Source organism: Nannobrachium achirus (genome assembly GCF_963921795.1).
Source record: "Nannobrachium achirus genome assembly, chromosome: 22".
Classification (NCBI taxonomy): Eukaryota; Metazoa; Chordata; class Actinopteri; order Myctophiformes; family Myctophidae; genus Nannobrachium; species Nannobrachium achirus.
In genome coordinates, this window is record NC_137829.1 from 25811708 (window position 1) to 25829241 (window position 17534).

At 41.4% G+C, this 17534-nt stretch overlaps 1 protein-coding gene across 1 annotated transcript in view; it reads left to right on the forward strand.

The window, feature by feature from the left end:
• Nucleotides 1–17534, forward strand: part of myo3b (myosin IIIB) — a gene marked incomplete at both ends in the record, with an annotated part of 98958 nt that overhangs the window by 61182 nt on the left and 20242 nt on the right. The window contains 7 exons of the mRNA XM_080752791.1: nt 68–147; nt 1242–1262; nt 2774–2851; nt 3853–4058; nt 9390–9501; nt 13870–14032; nt 16467–16547. Of these exons, the coding sequence (XP_080608917.1) occupies nt 68–147; nt 1242–1262; nt 2774–2851; nt 3853–4058; nt 9390–9501; nt 13870–14032; nt 16467–16547 (741 nt within the window). The remainder of the gene's footprint in view (nt 1–67; nt 148–1241; nt 1263–2773; nt 2852–3852; nt 4059–9389; nt 9502–13869; nt 14033–16466; nt 16548–17534) is intronic.

Sequence of the window (17534 nt, forward strand, 5' to 3'; positions counted from 1 at the left end):
TTCTTTTGAGAATTCCACTGTGGTACTATTTTGCAGACAGTTGTGTTGTTGTTGTTGCTTTTGACAGGTAATCTGGCAACATCAAGGGCAAGGATCACTGCTGCTTCCAGATCGCTGCCACCACAGCTCACTTCAGGACGCAACAAGGTGAGAGTTGTTGCCCCTGTGCTTTAGCTGTCAAATGTGCTGAATCAGTTGGAATCCCAAGTTAACCACTTTCAGCCTGGCAATCCCTGTAGAGGGCATGTCATTATAGGCAAAGATTTTCAAAATAAATGAAATTAAAACAATAGTTTCAAAACATTTTATAAAGATTTTTTTAATCAGTATCTCATATATCTTCTTAATTTTAAGTTGTATTTTTTTTTTTTACTTCAGATAAAGCAGTTCTACAAGCTGCCCACATATCGCATGGCAATGTGTTGTGAGCTTGTATTTCAGCTAGTTTCAAAACATTTTCAAATGATACAAAAATGGGGTGTGCTGCTGGGCACCACATTAACAACATAGTGAATGCATGTGCTGTGAAGCATTGACTCCAGCATTGACTGCCCTGCTATCTGCTCTCCTGCCTGTGGTGCTGCAGTCTTGCCATCTGGCATTTGGTTTCTACTGCAGCAACCTTTCGGTTTTAGGGACTAACTAATATTGTCTTGGCTTTCATCTCTCATGCACAACACCGTCTGAGTCAGTGTGCTGTAGTGTGCTGACACAGTCTCATCAGTTTTTCTTGAATCTTTTCCACCTGTATCTTTTACCTAATTTAAGACAAGAAGCATTTTGTCAAATCATAATGACCACAAACTAAAATAGAGGATAACTCCCAAAACAAAATGTTGTGGTTTCACATTATGATTCACAGTGTCAATTCCCTTGACCACATGAACCTTATCATCCCTATTCTGGACATCTGTCACAATCACGGAACGCATTCTGTAAAATACCGAAAAACTAAACAAATTTGAATATATTGAAAATCTGTCTTGAGACATTAGCCATGTCACAATAGGCCAAAATTCACCATAAGCAGTTGAATATTTCACCTTTTTTCAGCAAATATATTTGGTATAGTAGATGGGAAAAAGAAGGGGCCAAATATAGACCCCCATTCGGACGACACCAGTCAACAAATGATGTAGGGTTTAAGTGGTTAAAGGTTGATTTCAGAGTCTTCACTTCCTGTCTATCACCTTGTCTCTTCGTTTATTTCCATGTTTCTCACCGACATGTGCTGTCCTCAGTCTCCCAAATACCTATTGAAGGTAAGAAGCCCACAGAACCCATCAAAAAGGTTACTGCTGGTCTCTTAAAGCTGTAATACGTAAGATTTCTACTGCCGTGCTAAGACGGAAAGCCTGTTTTGCAGTAGTGGTCCTATCCAAAATTAGGATAAAAAATGTCTTAAAGACTGTAAAGGAGATTCAATGATTTGTTTCTAAACACATTATTCGTAGTCATGGCTGAATATTATTTTTTACATTTTGGGAATTAAGTTTTACTGAATTGTTAAGACCATTTGAAAATCTTTTAATCAATCAAATTCGGCTGGTTGGTTAATAACACATTATGCTGTGGTGTGACAAACTGAAAATACATTATTATTACTGCTTTACAGCCACTTTAATAGAAGAGCAGTGAGATCGCTTCCAACTCCTGAGGTTGCGTTTTACACAAAAACCTTTATGGATTACAGCTTTACTGATCTACAAGCAAGGGACAAGCTTGCACAATAGAGTATACATTCAACTTTAAACAGACAGAATATTTTCTAATTCATACAGAATGAGGTCTGGTTTTGACTGACATTCATTACAGTGATATACTTCCAATTTTATGTAGGTGAGTGTTTTTTATCGTTTCTCAGACAGCCTGGGTACTTTTATGAACACAAATGCTCAGAGTACATTGTGTGACAAAATTAAGGCCAGGATGAGAAAGACCAGTAGAAAACCAGTTCCAATTTGCAAGATTTCTAACCAGGGCCCACAAAGCACTTTGTAAAAGGATCTCTGTATAATTGATGACACATGCATGTCATATTTCTCCCATATGAAGCTGAAGAAAAGTTAGAAACGGTTATAAAATTTGGGGCCTGTACTAGTGGTACAGATGGTGAAAGTGTGTCTGCATGTGTACCGGGCCCTTGTTAAAAGTTCCTTGTATAAAGGTGCTAAATGTCTCCTCATACCTATGTCTCAAGTAGCATTCTAACATACTAAACTGTCAAGGTATCCAATTAATCCATTCAAGTTATCCAGGGGATGTTTGACATGGCTTTCTTTCTGTGCAAGGAAGAAATAAAGTATTAAGATATGCACTTTGCTATGTAGACTTACTATAAAATATTTATTGCGTCATTAATTTTGATGAAGCCATGAACCGAGAGGACCATTAGAATGCTTATATTGTGTCCTCGTTAATACGTTGTCAGAAAGACTATCTGGTTTCTGACGGCTAGCGTCGTTATTCAGAACGCTCTGCAATTTTCCCATGCCCTACAGCGCTCCCAAGATCTCCTCTCTAGATAGTTGCCTTTAAGTGTTTACGGTGCCATGTTACACAGACAGCATGGTTAGCACAGCCGTATGTCCTCAACGGTACCATTTAGAGGAAGTATTAATGGTGTAATAAGGCCTTTATCTATGCTAAACACACATATATCAGGTAGAAAATAACATTTAGGAAGCATTTACAGTGATGTCTCTAGTACACTCATTATGCCAGCATCTGGCCTGTTCCTGAATGCATGTATTGTGTGAACACTTGTGTTTAGGTAGATACCATGGAAATGATGCGACACCCAGAGGAAACCACCAACATGAGGAGACAGACCGTGGCCTCCTACTTCCGTGTATGTACTCTCATCGTCCATCCTTGCTAAATCTTTTAACTCAGAGAGTGGACCGTTACGGGTCCATTTGGGTCATTTGTACATACACTCTTATACACTCTTTTTTTTATCGCTCGGCATGACTGGGAGATTAGCAGCACTTAACAAGTTGACCTCTTAAGTCTTACCTCTAAAAAAGCCTAATATGTATATACTGTATGTATATACTGTGTGTATATATATATATATATATATATATATATATATATATATATATATATATATATAATAAGGTAGGGGTGCAACGATACACAAAATTCACGGTTCGGTTCGGTTCGATACTTTTTCGATACAAAAAATAAACAGAAATGTCCTTGATTTATAAATGTATTTTTATAACTATGTTTTTTTTTGTTTTAACTTTGAACAATACGGTATCCAACCTATAGGGTAGTGGTTCTCTAAGTGGGCTCCCTAGGGGTCCTTGAGGGGGTTCCAGGGGAATGTGGATGTGTTGTGGTATGTATTGTATTGTTCGGTACAGGGTCATTCGGTTCGATATTTCTCGGTTCGATTCGATTTTCGATATTCGGTTCGATATGTTGCACCCTATATATATATATATATATATATATATATATATATACATACACACATTTCTTGATTCCCCTCACATATTAGCAATAGTGTCTATCCTATTTATTTGATTGATCCCGGGTGTGTCTATGCTGGTACTGAAGAGCAAGACATCAGCCACAGAATTTAGAATAATATCTAGAAGGATATATTTCAATATACCATGTTTATGTTTTAGGTAGTAGACCCTGCCCACACCGACCGCAGACATTATCTGAAACCACATGAAAGCAGCTTAGGTGCATGTTTATCAGCAAAAATAGATATAAGATCATTTGGATGCTGTTTGAAGTGCACAGCACAATATTGTTTAGACTTTGATATCACTAATGCACATGGAAATGTTGCTCTGTTTTTTCTTGTCATGTCCCTCCTTATGTTTGCAGTACTCCCTCATGGATCTGCTCTCTAAGATGGTGGTGGGTCAGCCCCACTTTGTGCGCTGCATTAAGCCCAATGACGACAGGCAGGCCCTGCGCTTCTGCAAGGAGAGGGTGATGGTGCAATTGCGCTACACAGGGATCCTAGAGACGGTGAACATCCGGCGCCAAGGCTACTCCCATCGCATCCCATTTGAGGAGTTTGTTAACAGGTCATTTTAACTTTGATTGATTGATTGATTGAAGACTTTATTAGAAGTTTGCATAGGAAAAGGTACAGTTTCATGACGGTACAGTTCACTGGTACAAGGTCTACTAAAAGGAGATCCTAGAAAAGACTTATTTCCACAGGAAACCATTTAAGTATCTCATATAACATTGAATGACAGACAAATAGAACACAGTACTATGCAGTAGATATGTAAAGAAAAGAAAATGAAAGAACCAAAAAAAAACAGAAAGTCTAAACAAACAGTAAGTATATACAAAGAAGGGGCAGGGGAGGGTAGGGCTGGGCTAGGTTTGTTTTTTTACCAGTTGCGAACGGCTGCTGCCTGTAAGTGGTTTTTCAGGGCAATTTTAAAGGATGCTAGGGATCCACACTCCTTTATGGCCTTCAGTAAGGCTTTCCACATTTTGGTGGTATAGCAGAAGAACAAGTTTGACCCTTTGTTGGTTTTGACTCTGGGTTGAAAGTGATATGATATAGATATAGAAGTATAGAGCCTCTGCTGCTGCGTGGCGTGTGCTTATGCTAAGCACTGACACAAATCCAGTGATGGAGCGGAACAAGTGCACCACTGCGCTACATCACACAAAAACACGGCTTCCTTAATTAGACAGGAGTAAAACTTGTGTGGAGCAAGTGGCTGGCTAATTGGCAGTCATTAGCGATAGCAGAGAAAGTCTACATCCTACATACATTTCTGTCTTAACAGTGGTGGAGTGGTGGATTCTCCAGTCTGGAAAACAAGTGTAAAATTCAAACAGGGAGGATCTGTGATTATACATTTTAATGGCATTTCCCTTTGCTATTCATGAGAAGTTTGTTCTTCTCCTCTGCGTCCTGGAATAAAAAAAAGTGAACTGTGGCCGTCTTTTCCCATTGGTATGTCATTATGACACAGTTAAAACAGCCTCTCATTAGGGTGGCGCTTTATTTAACAGAGTTGTTTGTTTTTAAAAAGTAAAATGTGGGACAGGATTTGATAATGTTTTATAGGTTGTACACATTTCTGTCCAAATCAGATATCTCAAACTATTCCAAAAATAAGGCATTTAAACTCAGTCGGCCCTGTTAAAAAGAAAAAATATACTCAGACTGGGTCCTTGGGAAAATGCACGGAAACCTACGTTTGATCAATTATCCTTTGAAAAGTATTCCAGGCACCTCTAATGGGGGAGGCTTTAAGATGATATAAAATTTAATTAACTTGGGCTTGTGGCCTGTGGAAGGGAAAGAAAAAAGCTGTGAGATGACTGGTTAGTTACACTGCTCTAGGGAAGCTTTTAAAAGAATGTGGATTTAGTTTAGGTGGACTAGAACTTTAAATGACCGCATGCAATTTCCTTGCGTGTTCTACTTTTTCTCAAAATATTAGTAGGAATATTTGAGCATTTAGTATAGTGCCAATGGTATTTCACTAGATAATTGACTGTCTGCTATTCAATTATGTGTGTGTGCATGGCATGCATAACACTGCAACTGTGTTTGTGTGTGCACAAGCACATATCCGTGTTTGTGTGTGCACAAGCACATGTGTGTGTGTGTGTGTGTGTGTGTGTGTGTGTGTGTGTGTGTGTGTGTGTGTGTGTGTGTGTGTGTGTGTGTGTGTGTGTGTGTGTGTGTGTGTGTGTGTGTGTGTGCAAAGAGAGTGAGTTAATGCCTTGTACTCTTCAGACTGGATTCTAACCTTGCCATTGAATACATATCATCCCTCCCAAGCCAGGCAGAAATAATACTGACAGACTGAATGGCTAAACTTCACCTTTAGTGAAAACTGATTTAAATTTGTGCTCTCATATCAAAGACGCCTCTGATGTTGCCAAGGAGAGCTTTGTATTTACCATCAAAGCAATAACAGGTATCAACAGGAATTAGAATGAAAGGCTGTAGACCGAGGTTGGGGAGGGGAGTTCAAAGAAGTTTCTCTTCTTGTTGTTCTTCTCTTTGACCAACACCAGAACACACAGGACAAACCAGTAGTTTGGGAGCCTTGATGTCCCCCGAACAAACGTTTAGCGTCCCCTTGTCCTATGCTGGTATTTTGTTAACTATGACAAGGGGATCAGTGGAGGTCTGCAAACAATGAAGTATAAACATGTCGTGGCGCTGATGTACACCGATAGGCCCGGCCTGATGGGCATCTTCTGCAGCCATTGAAATAAGAGACCATCATCAATTCAAAAGAGCTCAGACAATAGGCCTCTGTTTGAAACTCATGTGTCACTCGCTCTCTCTTTTCAAACCAGAGCAGCTAGCTACACAGTGAAATCTTCAGTGTTCATTTAACCATATGAACCATATCGATACTATTCTGGGTGCAAACCTTTGCGACGTGTTGTGAGCTTTTGGGAGGAGTATAGTATAGAGCAGGGATGTCAAACATACGGCCTGCGGGCCGGATCCGGCCGGCGAGATGATTCAATCCGGCCCAGGCTTGTAGAGCATACATTTCTGAGCATTTAGGGGAAGAAAAGTAAGTCTCTAGCCCATTCCTGTCAAGAGTTATGATTGTTTTAAGAATTAACCTAACTAATGCCTGCTCACTGCAGGCTAGGTTTCTCCCACCAGCTGGCAGTGATTGAGTTGATTGATTGTAATGTCAAGTGACCAGGGGCAGGTTGCACCACCAGAACATAAGTTCTACCCTAAATTAGGGAGTAAAGTCCTTAATAGAGGCTTAGTAACTACTAGTTAGTTTGTAACTATGTGGCTTACTAACAGGTGTTGCACCACGACTGCTTATGGCATAACGTAACTAGTAATGCGTAAACTGTTCTTAAAATAATGTGTAGTCGCATAAAATGACGTCAATGAAAACGAACTGTTTCTAGTAAAGAAGTAAAGCTTGTATCGTCTTTTGTCAACAGACAGAGCTCCGTCTCGCCACTGGCATGTACACAAGTCACTGAAATGGGTGCAGAGGGCGAGCGCATCCCTGCACACTGCCCTGCAAACGGATTGTATCACAAATTATATTGGCCTCATACATTTTTCGCCGTTGTGAAGTAAGACACGGGAAGAGCGCACCGTTCAATTCACTGTTGTGCTGGATGTCTGCCGCGGCTAACACGCAGTGGTTGAAAAAGTAGCAACTCAAATGAATTACTCAAATCAAAGTATCAATCCTGCAATATAGAACTACTCTGTTAATAGCAGACGCATTGTGAGCTTGTAGATCGGCTATTTTCAAATGACCGAAATGTATATAGGGCTTAATGTATGTTTTAAACACAGTCGTTTCATTGTTGAATTAATTAAATAGCCGATATAATGCTGTCTGTCTGCCACGTTAGTAGTGTAGTTGCTCTACTCCCATAGAGATAGGTTACTTAGTAAGGACTTAGTGCTGCCCAAAGGCTGGTGTAAATATTTAGTAGTTACTTAGAGATACGTTAGAGTGGTGCAACAGCTGAAATTTTAGTAATGCCTAAGTCTTGACTTAGAAGCCATTTACGTTACAACTAGGCTACGTTATAACTTAGTAACAGCTGGTGCAACCCCGCCCAGCTCTCTCTCTCTCTCTGAAGATGACAGCATTGCTAGGAATGGGGTGGGGGGTCTGGCTATGAATAATACCTGAACATACCTACAATATTCGAACTGTACTCAAAGATTACACATATTAGACATGGAAATTAATGTTGTTAAAGGGGAAGACCACCCATTTTCAATATTGAACTATGTAATATACCTTAGAGGAGTTGTGTGGAAATAAAGAAAAAGTTCCCCCTCTTCTGTGTTGCCTACAACTGGAAGATTGATTTTGGGGTTTGTATTGTAAAGTACAATGTGTGATGTCATCAAATTGTGATTTGCAATACAAACCCCAAAATCAATCCTCCAGTTCTAGGCAACACAGAAGGGGGGGAACTTTTATTTCCACACAACTCCTCTAAGGTATATTAATGACATAGTTCAATATTGAAAATGGGTGGTCTTCCCCTTTAACAACATTCATTTCCATGTCTAATATGTGTAATCTTTGAGTACAGTTCGAATATTGTAGGTATGTTCAGGTATTATTCATAGCCAGACCCCCCACCCCATTCCTAGCAATGCTGTCATCTTCAGAGAGAGAGAGAGAGCTGAGCTAGTAGTTCACCCCCAAAATGCCATGGAGCCAATGGAGACTCATTCCTAAAACAGAAATTTAGTAGTTCACCCCCAAAATGCCATGGAGCCAATGGAGACGCATTCCTAAAACAGAAATTTGATTACAATAAATGCATGCCTATTGATTCCGGATGGGGACCCAAATGCATTTGGGTCCCCATCCGGAATCAATGGGGGGAAGTGTACTATTATCACATTTTTGTCTTAGTAATGCGACAAATAAAATAAAAATATATTATTGAACTAAAAAAAAAAGTCATTTTGGGGATGAACTACTCCTTTAAACAAATAGCTTCTCTCGTACCTAACTGCAACTGTAATGCCAATAATGAAGTAGCTAGTTTACTTAATGAACACAATTTGTAAAATAATATACTGCTATACTGCTAGCTATTAGCAGTGGCTGAGACGACAGGAAGAAAAACAGAGCGAACATGTGCGCGAGTGTGCATGCCATCCGATCCGCGACTGGTTGCGGCCCTAATCAAGTCGCCTTTCATCCAATGCGACCCTCACCCCAAAATGAGTTCGACACCCCTGGTATAGAGTATAGACCCCTGGGGCCCCCGCTCAACTAAATATATGGGGTTTCAGGCCATGGCTACACGGAGCTGGATTTTTCATATATCCTGGTTTTTCAGATATCCACATAGAAAAATATCTAGGTCCACACGGAGCTGGATATTTCATATATCCCGGTTTTTCAGATATCCACATAGAAAAATATCTAGGTCCACACGACAAAGACATCTAGGTCTAACAAGCACACACACAGTAAAGTCTTCAGAGATATCCGGGTATCATGACTACACGGATCCAGTGAAGCGGTTATTTTTCAGTGTCTCCGCTTATTTATCCGGATTGAAAAATATCCAGATTCACTGCCAAAATATCCAGCTTCGTGTGGCTACAAGCCCCAACAGCACCAAAAAATGTCTATATTCACAAATATCCAGCTCCGTGTAGCCTTGGCCTAAATGGTCTCAGAGAATGTACGAATGTAACTGGGTCCATTTGGTTGCATTTGTACACTCTCTGAGTTACAAGTGGATAAATCAACACTGAGGATTTTACTTCAATCCTGACTTTTTTCCTGAGATTTTCTAAATGAGTTGCTTTTAATGTACAGTGTATTCTGGAGTCTCTCTCTGACCTCTTGAAGTATTAAAGCTGGGTCAAATTGTTCCTCCTGTCTCTCTTATAGATATTATTACCTCGCCTTCCGGGCGCACCAGATGCCTGAGAGCAGCAAAGAGAATGCTGTTGCCATACTGAAGCGGGCCAAACTAGAAAACTGGGTCTTAGGAAAGACCAAGGTAATGTCATTCATTACCATTCATTACAATCGTTACTATTGCTTGTTACAACAATGCTATTAGTAAAGCTGCAATCCATGACTTTTTGGAGCGGTGAAAGCGCTCCCAATAGACAGGTATGTCTGTGGCTGGCTGGCTGGCTATGTGGCTGGCTGGCTGGCTGGCTGGCTGGCTGGCTGGGTATGTCTGTAGCCTGGCAATACCTTGAGTGGCCACACAAGTTAAAGGAGGGGCGCTGTTGTGCAGGCACAAACACACACGCACACACACACACACACACACACACACACACACACACACACACACACACACACACACACATAGATTCACTGCTCCATTTCGAACCGAGGTTTGATTTTTTTTAGTGTATACTGTACAAAACATTATTTTTGAGCGGTGCTAACCGCTCCTATAGACCGCTTAAAAAAAAACATGATGTCACAAATGATGATGACATGAGTCCGCTAGACCAATGAAACACTTCGATTCTGTTGATCTGTCCATGATGTCATAGTCACATAGGCACCCGATTGGTTAACTCTGATTTAGAACGCGTTTAGGCTGCCTAAATTACGTCATAAAAAATTATTGAGCGGTGCTAACCTTGAATTTCAAAATTGTATGAGTCATGTATTTATCTATAATACATGAAAACAAACCACACTTTTAGACAGAGCGCTTTAATCACAGGGCCCTGTCTAAAAGTGTGGTTTGTTTTCATGTATTATAGATAAATACATGACTCATACAATCAGCAATGTCAGTTCTCTGAGGTTTCATGAAACAAAATGTATAATAAAACACACTGATAACAGATTTCACAAAGATTTCACTGATAACAGATTTTCCCGAATGAATCTCATCTCAGTAATGTTCTGACGGAACGTGATGTGCTTCTGAAGACAGTGAATCACGTGATTTCCTACAGTACTTTTCCTCCAAAAACAGACTGTATAGATTATAACTAAATAGTATAAACAATAAAGAGCCACCTGCATGACAGAATCAAGACAGGACACAACATGACAGTGATATGCCAGATATGATGAGTCTGTCTACAGGGATTGCTGGTACTCAACCTTGCCCACAATGTCAAGACCATGGTGCTTCATTGATGGAATTGCAGCGGAAAGGGTCAGCAAATACCATACTAGTTACATTACCTGAAGGAGTTCGGAGCGAGCCCCCGCATCCTCAGGCTGTATTACAACAACTCCATTGAAAGCACTCTGTCAGGCTGCTGTGTCACAGCCTGGTATGGCATCTGCACCATTAAAAAACGGAAAAGCCTACTGTATGTTGTGGTGCGTTGGGCCAAGTACATAATGGCTGGTGGGCTCTCCTCACTCCATTAGCCGTACGATGAGCAGTGTGTAGTCAAAGCTCACTGAACAGGACAGTCACCACCCCAGTCACAACCTCTTCATCTCACTTCTACAGCTGTGGCCATGGAAGGAGGTCTAGTATCAATTGCAAGAGCACCAGCTTTCTGAACAGCTTCCTCCCGCCTCAGACTGTTGAACAAGGCCTGAACATCGCATGTCACCCGGCTGGCCTGCCACAATGGAACACTTTCTTTGACTGACTGTTTTTTCTATGTTGGATTGCCTACCTTCATGTGGATTCTTCCCCTATGACCTACTTTTCCTTTGAAAACTTGGAACTACGGTACCATGTGCCATGTGTGCCACTGTTATCTGTGAGGATTTTGAAATCACCTGACTCATTTTTATTTTTGGAATATTAATATATACAAAAAAAGGTAATGCTGTCACTAATGAGGGTAAGATGAGTTAACTAGACCAAATGTTCCGCCCCAGGATAACGGATGATTCTTTGGTCAAAATAATCGTGGTATGAAATTCAAATACTTCGGCTTTGCCGAAATAATTAGTATAGGGTCATAAACAAAAATCTAGAGGCAAATAAGATCACTGGTTGCCTAACTGACGACCACCAGAGTCATCAGGCTCTGGTGGCAGAGCTGGTTCTGTCCAGAGATGGTTCCGTCCTCTGTATGGTGTAAAGGTCAGGACACACGAAAATCTTATATAGTCTGAGCAGACCTCTAGACTGACATCATACACAACACAAAGAATATTGCCATGCATGCCTATCAACACTGATTCACGCAGGCGCCTTTACAGGAATTAGTTTGCACCGCTCACTTCGCACGGTGATGATGACACAAGTCCGTTAGACCAATGAAACAGTTCGATTCTGTTGATCTGTCCATGATGTCATAGTCACACAGGCACCCGATTGGTTAACTCTGATTTAGAACGCGCTTAGGCCGTGTAAAATACGTCATAACACGTTTAGGCCGCCTAACCTTGAATATCAGAATTGTATTAGATTAATATTCACTTATAAGCGATAACATAACCACACTTATGTTATCGCCTACTTCCTTAATAAAAACGACAGCAATGCACAATGTTGTCTATATAGTTCATACTACACAGCAAAAGACCATTTCTTTTCCTTTTCAATCCTTCTTGAACTGTTCTCTACAAGATATCATATCCTTATGATACAATTCTAGAGTAAAAGATAAAGATATTATTTAATATCTTCAATTTAAAAGGGAAAAACATTTATGATTGCCAGACCCATGAAATGGGTAGGCCTACATAAGCAAATGTCGGTCTGTCCGGGTTTTCTATATAAAGGGTATATATGATGATGACATGATGATGACATGCCTACAAAAGGCATGATGTCATAAATGATGATGACAGACAGGGGGTTGGCAGAACCGGGGTCTGGCACAACCAGGTTGACCTGGTCTAGTTATTTAAAGAAAAGGCTTGAAAATCAAAGTCCACAGTATATCATACTCCCTAAATATTTTTGCACCGCTCACTTCGCACGGGTGCAATTTTTACTACTGTAGTTCACATTTATTATGAAAACCTGAAGATCATGTCCGTCCGTGATGTCATCAATATCTGGGATTGCCCATATATGGACATATTGTGTCAGTCCCATGATAACCAGTGTGGTTGTTGCGGCGTGAGTCACACTTGCAAAATAATTCCGTCCTTGTCCCTTTTATGCCCATAAACATATATATGGAGATCCCTGTTGTCATCAATATTAAGCACATATCTGGGAATGCCCATATATGGACATATTGTGTCAATCTCTGTTGTTTCCGCACAATGTCGCTTCTCTCCCTCAGGGCCGCCTACTGGTAAATGAGCTATAATAGGAGTGTATGTTAATACAATATAATAGTGGTGTACCTCCATCCACCGCCAGCCTATGGTGGTTGAAGGTAGTCTCCCTGCTCTTCTGTTGAGAGATTTACACCCTATGTTCAGGATAAAACGGGAAAATCCCAGTTGTCCTACGCCCAGTTGTCCAACGTCCCAGTTGTCCTACTGGGTCCCAGTTGTCCTACTGTAGCCTGGCAGTTCGAAATTGGGCGAAATGTGTGTGCGCGTCCAACGTCCGACTGTAATTATTGTCCACGACATTGCAAGCGGCGCGAAGGCCAGCGGACCTTGGTCCTGCTCTTCGCGCCCGAGCGCCGCAGGGGAGCGCCGCGCGATTTACGAAGCCGTGGTGAATGCAATCGTTATATTTATGCCCAGGCCGTAAGGCCTGGGCAAGCGCACGATAAGCGCATGAATGGGATGAAGATCGCTTGCTTTACAGTCTGTTCGCGGTCGCGGACTAGCCCATACAGCCAGGCTACAGTAGGACAACTGGGACACAGTAGGACAACTGGGACGTTGGACAACTGGGCGTAGGACAACTGGGACTAGCCCGGTTAAAACACTACTTGTTGACAAGTGGTATTGCCTGAAGCTCAAAGTGCAATATCTCCACTGACCAACTGGGCATTCTGGCTTAGCTCAGCAGTAAGAATTCTGGCCCTTGCTTGCGCATGATACTATGTTTCAAATCCTGTGTAGGACATAAATCTTATGGATTGCAGCTTTAAAATGTCACCTTGCAAAGAAAATATTCACACATCCAGGCACTTTGTTCAGATGCAGGTGAGTTGGACAGTGACAAATGAAACAATCATGAACAATCAAGAATGTCAAGACACCATCGATGAAGATCCAGAAGTACCGAAACGTCATGTCAATATTTGAATAAAACTGATGCTGCTGAGCAAGAGCAGTGTGCAGGATTTTTGTTCATGATTCGTTCATATAATGTAGCCCTAACTTCCTCACAACACAAATACATAAATTATAATTAGTTTTTCAGATGTAGAAGGCCTTTTTCAAATCGGCCTCAGGTCTAAATGGGCAAAAGAAACGTCAAAACATTTCTACCCCCAACTGTTTGCCTTGTACCAGTAAAACGCATAGAGATCTGGGTTTTAACATTGTCTCCACTGTGTGTCAGGTGTTTCTGAAGTATTACCATGTGGAGCAACTCAACCTGCTGCTCAGGGAGGTGATTGCACGGGTGGTGGTGATGCAGGCATATACCAAGGGCTGGCTGGGTGCCAGGCGCTACCGCAAAACCAAGCAGAAGAGGAAGCGTGGAGCCATCGTCATCCAATCAGGTATAGCTATTTGTGTGCAAAATTATGTCTACATAGTGACTATGAATCGCACCTTTTTATTTTTGTTATTTCTATTGTACAGTTCTTTCAGAATCATGTTTATAATATTCACGCATAAAATAAAATGTTTAATTTGAAAGGAAATTACATGTTTAATCTGTGTGTTCAGGTTTGGTACCCAGCTCTGGCCGGGTTATTGCATGGGTGAAATAGGCTCCCCCCTCCCCGTTAAAATCTCCTCTTGGGGATTGGGGACGCAACCTCCCTCTCTCTCCCTTCCTTCCTCACCCCCTCTCCCTATCTATTCCTCTCTCCCTCCCTTCCTCTGTCTCTGTCTCTCTCCTCCTCTGATCGAGCTCTGGTGTGACGTCACACAACAGAAACCGATGCCTAAATTCCCACTTAAGTACTTTATGTCTACCCAGTAGAGGGCAGGGTTATTCAACCAGCCCCAGCCAACTTGTGCTATGAGCTAAGTCAGGGGTCTTCAACAGGGGGTCCGGGACCCCTAGTGGGTCCTCAGAGTTACTACAGGGGGTCCTCCAAATCTTCCAATCCTTTTCATATTAACAACTTCAACCCTAGTGTACATATTCTGTCCATATTCCAAAAATAGCAGATCTACAAGCTCACAACGCCTCACGCTGCGAGGCGTTGTGAGCTTGTAGATCGGCTATTTTCAGCAAATGGGTTTGGTGGGGAAAAAGAGCAGACTAAGTACAGAGTAAAAGAATGTAGAGAATGAAGAGAGTGTAGTTTTAAATTGATTTATTTATATTTTTATTTTATTTTTTGCTTTGTCATGATAAATAGGAACATTTTGGAACAAAATGGAGTGAATACACAGTGAATATTTGTTGAAATGATAAAAGAAAATCGCTATGTGGATTACTAGTCTTGCATAGACATCTCCTGCTAGACACTGCATTGTGTGGTGATGCACGGTACGGCCACGATGCGGTACGGCGCAGCGTGGTCATAGCGATTTCGATAAGTATAATGAATAAGCTTCAACAAACTTGTTCACATGAACGATATCGATGTAACTAAGATATTCGATTGGGTACATATATTTTAAATGGGCAGAGTTACAATTAAAATACATTTTATGTTGAGAGCAAGGCTATAGTTCCACAACTTCCTCGTCAGTGCGAGGTACCCAAGATGCACTGCTCTCTCTCTCTCTATGCCCTCTGCCTGTTTCAGAGGATTAAACTAATTAAAACATGTATTTTCGGGGGAAAACCCCTGTTTTGCAATGTAACTACTGTACTTTTTTGTTCCTTTTTTATGAATATCACGTAGATGTTTTTCTTTTGGTACTTTAAATAGCAAAAATAGTTTTTTCCCATTCACGTCCATTATAAAAATCACACCCGTGTGAACCGAGCGGTGGTCGTGGAGGCTGTGCAACAGCACTACTGGGTGGGTGCAGCGGGGTTAGTGTGCTTTACAATGCTGTAGTTTCTTCACACACTCTAATTTATTTGACCCTAAACATTCAGTTTGTTAATAATAATAATAAAATACTTGACCACACATGCTGACCCACCCTTCCCCCGTGTGTGTGTGTGTGTGTGTGTGTGTGTGTGTGTGTGTGTGTGTGTGTGTGTGTGTGTGTGTGTGTGTGTGTGTGTGTGTGTGTGTGAGAACAACAGCGCCCCTCCCTTAACATGTGTGGTCAGAAAAGGTACTGCAGGCTTGAGGCTACATACACGGACGGCCGGACGGACGGCCGGACAGAGACCCACACACACGGCCACGTATAGGAGACGGTGTGACCACCGCTCAAAAATAGTCTTCCCTGGCTTTATTGTCCCACCTAGTAACAGAGCGACATGGGGTGGGACTTGACAAAGAGTGAATTATTACATAATCGTCTAATCGCAATCGTTCTTGACTTGCATCATTCCTGAATAGGCTCGTGCCTGTTTATAACTGTGGTAACTTTAATCGTGCCCAATTTACCTCGTTCCAGACTCCCGTGCTCCCAGAGTAGGCCTGTGCCCAAAGACACGGTATCCATATCTTTTATATAATCATTTATAATCTTGTCATTGAAACAGGTGCAAATGTTTAGTGAATATGCCCCCAGACATGATAGACAGAAAATAGAATGACGAGATGAGTTTGATAACCACAGCTTGACCTATGGAGGCTAGGAGCAATGCATCAGAAGTTCTCAGAACAGACAATAAGACCTCAGATAGTTCAAAGGGATGTATCCCATTGCCACCTGGTTTAGCAGTGTTTTGAAGTGGGATTTGGGTTGCATGCAGTGCACTATGTGTATTGTATAATAGAGGTTGGTCAGTCATTTCTCCATTTCTTTACGTCTAATTCTCTCTCTCGTTCTCTCTCTCTTTCTCTTTCTCTCTCTCTCTCTCTCTCTCTCTCTCTCTCTCTCTCTCTCATTCTCTATTACTTTCTTCAGCATGGAGGGGTTATGTTGCTCGACAAAACGTCAAACAAATAAAAAAGGAGAGGCAACAGGCTGCTGTCCGCATACAGTCAGGTAAGTGTAACCACCTGGATTCAGTGCATGGGAAGCCAAACTTCAGAGTGTGTGTGTGTGTGTGTGTGTGTGTGTGTGTGTGTGTGTGTGTGTGTGTGTGTGTGTGTGTGTGTGTGTGTGTGTGTGTGTGTGTGTGTGTGTGTGTGTGTGTGTGTGAACATTTGTTGGGTTTTTTAAGCCAGTTTTTCCAAGTTTCAATGTGACGGCTCTATTTAGACATTGTCCATTCAATCGCACATACTTTTCCTAGTTAAGTTTTTATTTATGTTTTTGACACTTGCTTTGGCAATGTAGGTTATATGTATGTTTTCTCATGCCAATAAAGCTCCTTTGAATATAGTAGAGTAGACAGACAGTTGTTCATCATCTGCTTAGGCAAAGGGAACTAGTGATGTGTCGTTCATGAGTGATTCGTTCATGAGAATCAAATTATTAGCAAGACTCGTGAACGATTCATTCAAATCCTTGAAATGTGTTGTTCACACTTTCCCCCCGTCCCCTCCCCCTAATAGCCCCCGGCACACAGGACGGCAGGCCGGCTGTACGTGCAACGTAACAAAAACGCTCCCGCGATTGTGTTTTTCATGGGACGATCGCGCTATGAACGGTGAACATGAACGAATCGTTTGAACGGATCATTAAAGTGAACGTGAACTAAATCATTTGTTCACTGAAATGAACAGGATTTCCCATCACTTCAAAGGGAACCCTCTCCAACCCGGGCTACTAACGAGAGTAATTTGACCTCCCCCTTTTGGGAAACCCAATCTGTGTCACAGCAGCACCAATATAACCACCTGCCATTTTTTCAAAAACCCAAACCGAGACCCATAATCACTTATATAAAAAAATAGCAAACATAGACTGTCTATTTTTCGCTACTTTATTATATATGATTTGATGGGTCTCGCCAATGTGTTTAACTCTGAGAGTGTGCAAATGTTCCATTTATACACTCACAGAGTACAGACCCGTAAGCGTCCATTT